General features: G+C 34.5%; 1 protein-coding gene across 3 annotated transcripts; it reads right to left on the reverse strand.

Annotated features, from left to right (window-relative positions):
* Positions 1-399: 399 nt before the first annotated feature.
* On the reverse strand, positions 400-8,343 carry LOC113769998 (DNA repair protein XRCC2 homolog). Of its 3 annotated transcripts, XM_027314344.1 has the most exons (10): positions 8,152-8,343; positions 7,880-8,033; positions 7,206-7,312; positions 6,320-6,390; positions 5,029-5,091; positions 3,357-3,494; positions 1,987-2,044; positions 1,358-1,394; positions 1,146-1,237; positions 400-1,057 (listed from the first exon to the last, which is right to left on the reverse strand). In XM_027314344.1, the coding sequence occupies exons 1-10, from the start codon at positions 8,335-8,337 to the stop codon at positions 1,034-1,036; spliced, it is 930 nt and encodes a 309-aa protein (XP_027170145.1). In that variant the 5' UTR covers positions 8,338-8,343; the 3' UTR covers positions 400-1,033. The 3 variants fall into 3 exon arrangements, 2 of the variants coding, with proteins under 2 accessions (XP_027170145.1, XP_027170146.1); XR_003468373.1 differs by lacking the exon at positions 1,358-1,394; XM_027314345.1 differs by lacking the exon at positions 5,029-5,091.
* Positions 8,344-10,694: the final 2,351 nt, after the last annotated feature.

Consider the following 10,694-nt stretch of genomic DNA (forward strand, 5'->3'; position numbering starts at 1 on the left):
CTAGGTGATATTTAGAAACATGATGGAATGTTTCTGATATTATCCCAAAAAAATGCAAGTCCAGTTGTCTACTACATAAATTTGCCCGTAGTTTTGGTATGCCTTGTTTAACCAGAATCTTTGTCAATGGGATTGCATGGTCTTAACATGTTTATTACAACAAATAGCTATCATAGGTCTAATTGAGGTGGGTGAATGCACCATACAAACCCGCCTAATCTCTTCCCTTTTGGACATGCATACATGCTTGTCTTAAAGTAGGAAATGCATTTCTGCCAACACTTGATATTTAGCCCAAATTAACTGCTCTGACACCAACATTAGCAGTAGTTACAAAATAACAGTTATGTTGAAGCTGAACAAGATACAAGATGATATAGGTCTAAGGGAGGCCGGAAAGAACAAGATTAACATCACATCGCTTTATCGCCATTATTATGTCAAAGTGTAACTGACTATAGTCCTGCTCATCACTGTAAACTAAAACTTATGTGTACACATTCTACAAAACACAAGCCCCCTAGAACAGAACCAGGCACATGTATCAGACATCAAATTAGTTCAAAATGAATGTAGCCCAGGAAGGGGACGGCGAAGTCGATGCAACAACAAACAATGTCTTCGTACTTGTTGAACCTTGTTGAGCATCCAACGCTAGCATGTTCAAACAGAGGATTTTCCAGTCGATGATAGCCATGCATCCCAAACCTCTTCCATGTCCCATAATGCCAATCTTTTTGTATGATGATCATTATACCGTTCCTCCAAATCACATCGAATGCTGATGGCACGTCTTCTTGTTGTTGAAATCAGGATTATCTCCAAAGGACTACATATAGAAGATATATCTCTTTTCTTCTTGAAAACACATCCGAATTGAACTCAGGCCACCAAGTAGCTAGAAGATCCAGAATGGAGGAGTCCAAAAAGAATCTGCAATAAGATCATGGGTATGCTATACCATGATGCTTTGACACATTCAACTATCAACATCAAATCACAAAAGTACTGAAGCAATTGCACTGGAATGCCTTCATGATATGAGAAAAAAGCCATCCTGCAGTTATTTGAATTGCAATTAATGGCCAAACACTACGAAAGTTTGAGATTAAATTCTAAAAGGATGTCTTATAACTTGCACGTACTTCATTTATAACGAATCTATCTGAAAAGTTTACCGAAGGCAAAATCCATTCTGTCAAGTAAGTGCGTTGTCTTTGATGGTCGCCGCTGTGCTCTACAACGAATAAAAACATTCAAATCCATAACTGAGAAAACTAGGAAAATTGAAGAATTTTTTTTTTTTCAAATGGTTGCAGCAAAAATCATGAACTAGCTACATTTCTTTCATTCAGACCTGATGCTGCAACATGTATCCTGTGAGTAACAAAGGACTGCAGCAACCAAAAATGTGTTAAGCTAATAGTATTGATAAGAGAACTTTTAACTATTGATAAGAGAACTTGTAGCTGACAAGTGCAAAACTAATATTGCTGGGAATGTGCAAAAATAATGCACTTGCAAACATCATGATGAGAATTTTGAGGAGTATTCAGTAATAGAAATGTACACACCCTTACATACACAAAAACATTTAAAAGAAACAAAAGTTACATAACAGCGACTCCTGGGCTGAACTTATTATATATATTACTTTTTAACATCATTTTCAAAAGCCAGATTACATTCAAAAGAAGCAACTTTCAGAAGCCCTTCCATCGAGAAAAAGTTGGTTACTGAGTACTTTTGCTGGGTCAGGAAATCAAATTCTAAGAGTTTAAGTGACAATGTGGTTCAAATACAAAAAACAAGCAAATCATCCTGTATCAACTTAAATCATCACGGTCCAATAGCATTACAAATTCAAGATAAATTCAGTGGATATAAGATATACATTTACCAATTGTATGAACATGATTAGTTTTTTTTTTTAATTTAGTACATTAACTGAAAAACTTGAATTAAAAATATCAATACAAATAGTACCTGCCAGACTGAAGGCATATATTCGCGATGTTTGGGCCGAGGACCACTACTTGTATTCCTGTGAGATGGAAAAACCAGGGAAATAAAATAGACTTAGACAACCCAGGTTGGGAAAAAAAAATCCAAGGAGCTCAAGTAAAAAATCATAAATAAAAAAATTTACTTCAACAAGTAGCAGTACAGAAACACAATTGCAACTGGCACATTCCAAGTGCCTTCTCCTTTATGGTAACAAACATCTTTTCTTATGCCTGTTACCTGATTTAGGTTCGAGTTGCGGAAAACAGATTTCATTCCCAGAACATTGAACAAACCTCAGATCAATGATTCAAGTACTAGATTTTACCCTCTGAAGAAGAGTTAACAGACATAAGGTTCAGCCCTTTAAGCCTATTAGAAGCTATGTTATATTTCATTACCATTGCAGGTACCTAATAGCTCTTAAACTTACTAAAGAGTTGCATGATAATTGAGATCTGAGCACAATGCCCTGCAATTTTTCTTTTTGTTCCTTCCATCTTGTATTTAAATTAACACCAAGAACTTACAAAAGTAATTCCTTAAGAATTCTTGTGCGCTATGATTATCAAAAGTCAACCAATCTTGCCACCATTCAAACCACCCCTGTTGTGCCAGGCAATCTCATGGTCAGAGAGAATCAGAGAGAGAGAGAGTCAAATTCTTATCTACGTTGTGCCTCAAATATATATATATATATATATATATATATAGACAGAGAGAAAGTGAGAGAGAGAGAGAGAGAGACTTCTTATATGATGTGCACTTCAAAATAATCCCAAATCTTAAAGCCAGAGAGAGATAGAGAGACAGAGAGAGTCAACTCTTTATATAAGGTGTGCCTCAAATGTTCGGACTGCTAATCCCAGATCTTCAAGCCTAAACTTCTACTTATCCTCTAAGCCTACATCCCTAAGAACTTGCCATAACTAATTGAGATAATTGCCCTAAACAAAGCTATTCCAGAGCAACTCTAACAAAAAGACAAGAAACCATATTCTTTTAGCCACTCCAAGTGGGATTAAAATGACGATGAAAGGAATAAAGACATTTCACATATTTTATGGTTTTGATGAAATTTCTCTATTTTGTGGTAAAATATAGCAACATGGAATTAATTAGAGTAAACGTCCTTTGAAAACACATTTTAATAGATTGTCCTTTGGTTATCCATTGTCATCATACAAGAAATTTCGAGCTCAAGCTTCTCCACCTCTTCTTCAAGTGAGATAAGTTGTGTTGCTAAAATTTTGATTGGATCAAAGCAACCATGTTATTCTGCTGTCTATATGCAAGATCAGTGCTGTCAAATGTGACATAAAAAAGGACTCATCTGAGATCCAAGCAACAACCTCATAAGTTCATCTGCTGTAGATTTGTCCCCAGAAATTGAGTTCTTCGTAGCTAAAACAAGCAACGGATGCACCAAGAGAAGCTTCTGAAGATCCTGAACCACATTTTCCATCACACTTTGAAGAGAAAGGCTTTTCCTAAGATACGGAGATGTTGCACAATGCCAAACAAGTTAAGGCCTTGAAGCAATAGAACTAGAAAACCAGGTAGAAAAGAAACATACAGAGCGCGTTTCAGTAAGAAAACAATAAGGCACATGTTAACCAATAACGTGAAAAGGAAAGGAGCAAATGTTTTTAAAGCTTAAGAGTGACTGTTGTTTGAAATGCAAATGACAGAAAACATTTAGAGGAGATGTGCTAGCTTAAAATGTTCATTGATATAAAGATGGACGTGAAAAGGTAATGCAATCTAACCCAAAATGCAATGGACAATGGTAACAGCAGAGAAGTACACAACCACAGAATTGGAAAGGCAACCTTATTAGTATTGAGAACTTAATAAAAAATTAAAAAAAAAAGAATAAGGAAATATTATATTTCCTACCAATGTACAATCTAAAACCATTTAGTTTAAAGGTCTATTGCCATTCACTCCTGTCACCATTTTCTGGGTCTGCAAAACATTCTGAAATAGCAGAACAAATGTTCACGAGTGTCTTAAATGCAAACTTCCACATGCATACGCTTCTAGGCTTCTGGAATACCTTCAGTAACATTGAGTCCACAGTTGAAATAATCAATTCTCATTGAGTGCAAAAGTGAAACAATGACTGAGTGGCTCAACCATAGACAATGACAGTGAGGGGAAATGGGTGATGAAAAGGAAGAGTAGGAACTTGCATGTATTGCTGGTAGAATGAATGGATAGCAAGAATGGTTCATTGAAAAAATAAAATCAAATACACATCCATCCCTAAGTCTAAAGCAATCCACAACTGGGAATTGTACAAATTTATAAATGAGGTAGGGAATTGCTAGTAGAAAGAAGAAAGCTACAAGGCCATCAGTTTATTTTAGATTCAAGTGCTTCTTCTCCAGAAGTCCCATAGTCCATTCTAAGTATAAGTTTAGGTATAATTTTTTGCAAATTGACAATGTCCAAAGACTAAGCCGTGAGTCTTATTGATAAAAACTTTAAAAAAAACTTTTGGCACTAAATTTTCCTAGCTGAAACATGTTCAAGTTAATGTTGTATACATTAGACCAACACTTAAAATGGTGAGAGAATGGCTAATGCTTGATTGGCGAACCTCAATTTATAGTTTTCTTCTATCTTCCTCCATTCAAATGCAAGGAGAACAAAAATCTCCAGTCTGGATTTTAGTACTAATCGAATATAACAATGTTGACAAGCAAATGAATATGATAACAGTAAATTGAACAGGAAATGCTAAGCCACGGCTTTGTTTCTACTAAAACCAACAGAATGGGGACTTAAGCTATTGGAACTACATCTCTACAACTAAATTCACAATATAGACAATGAACAGGCATCAGCTGAGCTTCCTGTTTTTACTTTTTATCCTAGCTCCACTTTTTATTTCACTTTTGTCTTTTATATCTGCTCAGCCAAGAAAAAGTGTCTGCATAGCCCAAAGTAGCCCAAAGCATATAGAGGGGAAGATATTAATCCATCAGGTCTATTAAAAATCATCCTTATGTCTTTTACCTGTTGCTGCCTCCTACAAGTAGTGATGGCAAAGCACGATCCATCCAGTAGAAAGCTCCAATGCTGGTGATAATAAAGAAAATTACAGATATTGAGAAACAGAATACCTTTTGGGTAAGCTGAAACCACAAGGTCATTCATACCAAAAAAATAAAAATAAAAATAAAATATCTCCACTTGAAATTAAGACTTAAATTCTGCAAAAAAAAAAAAAATGCTTTTGCCGTTATCGTGGTCAGATGCTAAGATGGTACTTATTCATACAGACAATAGGAATCAACAAAAACTTCAGCATACCCTAAGGATCAAACTACCAAATTTTACATGAAGAAAATTTTAATTGGTTTCCCACACAATGACTACCTGATACTTCCTAACAGGTAACCTACCACAGTAAAACACCCTGTAATATATAGTGCCAATATATAGATATTACACTAAAAAAAAAACTCTATATGCACATAATTATAATATGCATAAATGCTACATAGTGGTTCAATCATCTATGTACACGGATATATTCTAGACGCAGATACTTTGACATACACATAGTTATGGATGTGTGCATGCACATAATTCTTAAAAAGGAAAGGAAGTCTTCACAGCACACAGTTGGCTCTAGCACCTTCATTTTTTGTCTTCTTTTGTCCATCTCTGATTAAGTGATTACAGGAAGTATTTGGGGGACATGCGTTCTAATTAAGTGATTTTTTTCTTGAATTCCTTCTTTTACAAAGTACACTTGAAAGAAATGTTGGAGATTTTCTAGAGTATCACAGACCAACTTGCTCCAATAAAGATAAAAAATTTCTCCATGCAGTTTGGGAGTGGATGATTAAGTTATCACATTCCATTTACTAGTTACATGCCTAACATTTTAAAGAACTTATTATCTAAATATTATGATATTAAGCAATTTAAGGGGGCATAAAGAAAAAGATCAACATTTTTTGAAGAGCTTAATGTAATTTCACAAGCTAGATGACAGGTCCCTATGAGCATCCCAAACCCAATGGAGTCACATATATGCCCAAAGCCTGTAGATAGTTCTACTTGCACAGACAAGTATGTTAAATTTTCTGCAATAATTGCTAACAAAAATTGGTCTAAAACATTATGCCAGTCATGCAAACTTGGTTTTGCTGTTTTACTTTGTTTAGAGTTGTGGCCTTCATTAAACCAGTGAAGCATTGTGAGAAACTCTTCAAAGAATTAAACTAAGGATGTTATACCAAGATGAGAGCCTGGGAGCAAAGAAGCATATACTTGCTATTAGGATTCTTGGCCAAACCTGTCCAACACAAGCAAATGAACACCAACACCTTGTATATCCTTTTGCTTTTGAAGTTGATTATTCATAGTCTGCTGGGCAGAAAACAAAAGAATATTACTGAAACTGTATATCTTTGACATTATAACACCATAAAATAGAAAAGGTGCATGAACAAGTAACCAAAACAGACATCTTTGATCCTCAAATTTTGAAAACAAAATCTATGCTTGTAACCTACTTCTTGATGGAAAAGGAACTTAAACATGCAAAGGACCTTCAGAAGAGTTAGTACATCATTCATTTAGCTTACAAGAAATGTAACAAGACTCCAATGAAAAAATAATGATCAAAACATAAGTGGCGTCAAGAAAGAAATGAATGTTTACTGTCATTTATTTTCTGTAATGCATGTTATTGGTAACTAAGTAGTTTGCATAAGTTTCTTTTAAAAATCTAGTTTAGTCCAAAATGTATAAACACGTGAAAACAAATTACGCCACGACAGACAACTATAAAGAAGTGTATGATTCCAAGTGCAGATGTATGCAAAAGTAACTTTCTGCATAGTAAGGCCAAATTGTATAATTCCGTGTGCAGAAGTGTCTTTTTCTTTTTTGTTCCTTTTCATCCTGAGCATCATAAAGATGCAAAGCATGATTGCAAACTTTAAGTCAACATTCTCTCCTCCTTCAAGTATCAGTTCCACCATAAGTGAGCATAAAAGATTCCAAAAATTCAAAAAGCACAAGGATAATATCGCAACAGGAAGATGCAATAACTCATGCTTTTTGTGTACTAAAACTTCCTTGCTCAAGAAAAATGAACTTCAGTCCACTAGAAAAAAACAAGCAAGGAGAGTATTATTTGGAGCTCAAAAATGTTGAACTCCCATTTGCTAACTCACCTTAAGAGTGGCAAGAAATTCTAAACTATTGTAACAACGGATGCATAAGAAGCGTCTCATGCACTCAGCAAATAATTCTTCATCAGATTGAGTTTGTGACTTCGTATCTGAGTAATTGAAAAAAAAAAACACCAAAGACTGAATTAGTTTCAAATTCATCCAGCCCCAACATGCTATAGGAAGACAACAAAGTAGTACATGTTATTAAATCTATCAAATCATATATCCTGTCTATCTTCACATTTCTGTCTCTTTTTGGGAATGAAACACAATTAACCTTTCCTACACTAACATGTAAAGGATTTTTCACACTAGCAGCCCTAATTGCATGTTGCATGTACGGGAATTTCAAATACGAATAGAGGTTAGCATCCAGGCCCATTGGGAGTAAAATAAAAGAAATAAATTTTTACCCTGTTTGTAAATGGAACATTTTTCTAGTAAAACATTACATTAAATGTGTTCCTATTGTAATTTAATTCCTCATTGTTCTCTTAAAACATTTCGTATTTCAACACCAAATTATGAGAATGGAGTGCTCTGTTTATCCCCATTATATTGCCATATAATTACAACCCCACCAAACAACTGGAAAAGAACAAAACTTATATAACATCTAAAATCATTATGCAAAGATGAACTGAAATAATACATGGAAACGTATGACTTCTTACCGTTGCTATTGGCTTGAATTAATTTGTGCTTTAACAATCGGGAAAAGCGTAAAACATCGAACCGACAATCCAAGTCAACAAAAACAGCTAACCGCTCCATGCCTCCAAACTGGACGCCTTTCCATTGCTTAGGCAAAATACAACTAATCGCAGCCTGAAAAAAAATTCACAAAAAAGTTTCAAGAAAATAGTTTTTCACATATTAACGATTTAAAAAAGAAATGCAGAACTAGAATTAATTGATCATTAATTAACTAATTCTAATAAATTACCTGCATTAAGATGTGGGTTTTACCGGAAGAAGGAGGGCCGGCAACCTCGACGACGTTTCCGGGCCGGAGAGGAAGCTTGTGAAGCGGCGGAGGCAGTGGCAAAAAGGGTCGCTCCGTGAAGAGCCGAGTGAGCATTTCTTTAGCTGTTTCATCGGCTTTTATCCAATCTTTCACTGCTGACTCCATTTTCGGTTTTGGAGACCGACACAGGAGTAAAGACCAGACGTCAAGAACAACTACAGATATAGGCAAAAGCAGTCAAACAACAGTCTTACATGTCAATATAGGGAAAATCGCCACTTTAGTCCTTAAATATTTCACTTATGTCAATTGCATCCCTCAATGTTATTTTAGCCTAATTTAATCCTTTAACTTAAATTTCTTATCTAATTAGATCCTTTTACAGCAGCGCCGCCCACTAAACTTTTTCCAACACAAAAGTCACTACCTAATCAAGGACAAGAAAGGAAATACAAGTCATGCCATATGCTAAAACAAAGAAGTCTGAAAACTGTCTATCAAATGGGGTAGAATACAAATTTTACACTAAATTGGGGAAAAATAAAAATTTTCCACCGCCATTTATCACCGGTCAACGAGTCATCGCCAACTCCCTCACCAATCTTCTTCAGTGAACTTTCGAAACAAAGAGGTTCTCTTGGAACTCTCAAATTAGTAGCTAATTTTACCTAAACAGCTAAGACTCCTCTCTCAATCTGTCAATATTTCTACAAATGAGACATCGCAATTTTCTCTTTTAACTCCCATAAGTTCTCTACCAATGTTGCTGCATTGTTAATTTCATTGGATTCCTTTGTTGGGAAAAAAGCCCGTGTGAGTGTCGTCAAAGCAGCTCATTTTATGAATATTTTTGTGAACATTTTTTTTGTTTGCTCAATATGTATTCAAGATTGCATATGTTGAAGGGGCCCAAAACTGTTAGATGAAATGCTTGAGAGAATGTCAGTGGCATGAACCACCATGGTCTCTGGTCTGCAACCCTCAAAATTGCGCTAGAGGCATTTGAAGTTTTTGAACCTCTATTTACTGGAGGGTAGATAAAGGACTTGAACAAATTTCTCAATGTTTTTTATGATGCGACTGGTCATGGTTCTGGGGAGACAACAGAAAAGTCTCATCTCCGATCTCCCTAGAGACTTCCATGGGTTTGGAAGCCTTGAGAATTAAATTCCATGGATTCTACGTATTGAAACTTCATCAATTTTCTGATTTTTGCCAACTTTGTGAGAAGGCGATGGAATTTGAGAAAGAAATGTAAAACAAGAGAAGGCAGTGATGCTTAAGGAAAGGTTTTTGTTGATGATTAATGGCAGTAATGGATGAAGATTTTTTTGTTAAGAAGAGAATACATATGATTCGGTGGTGAAATGCTTTGGTGGAGAAGACACTTTTGCAGGTTCTTTTTGACAATTTCTGTTTTCTTCCCTAAGTTAGTGAAAAATTTGTTTTTTTCCCTTATAATGGAAATCCATTTTTCTTATATCTAACATTCGCCCTGACTTTGTAGTTCCTAGATTGCCCATAGTTGGGCGGTGATGTTATGCCGGAGAGATTTTTATTGGCTGCACCACCATGAAAGGATCTAATTGGACACCAAATTTAAGTTAAAGGATTAAATTAGGCTAAAACAACATTGAGGGATGAATTGGCATAAGTGCAATAGTTTAAGGACTAAAATGGCGATTTTCCCTATCAATATATCTTCTAACGTTTCCCCAAAAAAAAAAGTCAAACAACAGTCTTACAGAATTAGGTTTTGCTCCCAAAGAAAATTGAAAATGGTTAAAAATGCTCTTTAAAAATTTAAACTTTTGACCCCTTAGGATTTAAAATTATTTTATGTTCTGTACGTAGGCTTAGATATAGTAAAATTCACTCCCATTAACGTAAATTTTCATGTGTGTACGTGTATATATATAGTCAAAGAACTCCTTTTGTGTCGGAAATTGAAGCGATACTTGTTAACTGAGAGGTAATGATATGTAAATTGATAAAGTTATCCCATGTAACTTATCAACCATATAGACTAAGGTTCCGTTTGATAAAATTGAATCTGAATTCTGAAGTCTGAATTCTGAAATCTGAATTCTGAAATCTGAATACTGAAACAATTAATTTGCTGAATTTTAAGCACTGAAAAAAATATATGAATGTCTGAATTTTAATGCTAAACCTATTTATACTGTTTGATAAATATTTATACCTGAATGTTTAATAAGTTTAATTTGATAATTTTGCTCTTATATCTTTTCATTCAAAAAAGAAATGGAATATATGATTTAATTAGTTTAAAACTGTAAGGTATGAAAATGACAATATTTATTTTTAAATCAAATTAATATAAAAGATGAAATATATTATATAAGGAGTATGGAGAAGATGTGAAAGTCATTAAAAAGGGAGAAAAGATAAACTAAAAATCGTTAGATAGAGAATATTAGATTATTTAATTAAATCAGAATTTTGAACATAATTAACAAATAAGGGTAGATTTGGTAGATAAAATAAGGTAGTTGAAGTAA

This window comes from Coffea eugenioides, chromosome 5, assembly GCF_003713205.1.
Source record: "Coffea eugenioides isolate CCC68of chromosome 5, Ceug_1.0, whole genome shotgun sequence".
In the NCBI taxonomy this organism is placed as follows: domain Eukaryota; kingdom Viridiplantae; phylum Streptophyta; class Magnoliopsida; order Gentianales; family Rubiaceae; genus Coffea; species Coffea eugenioides.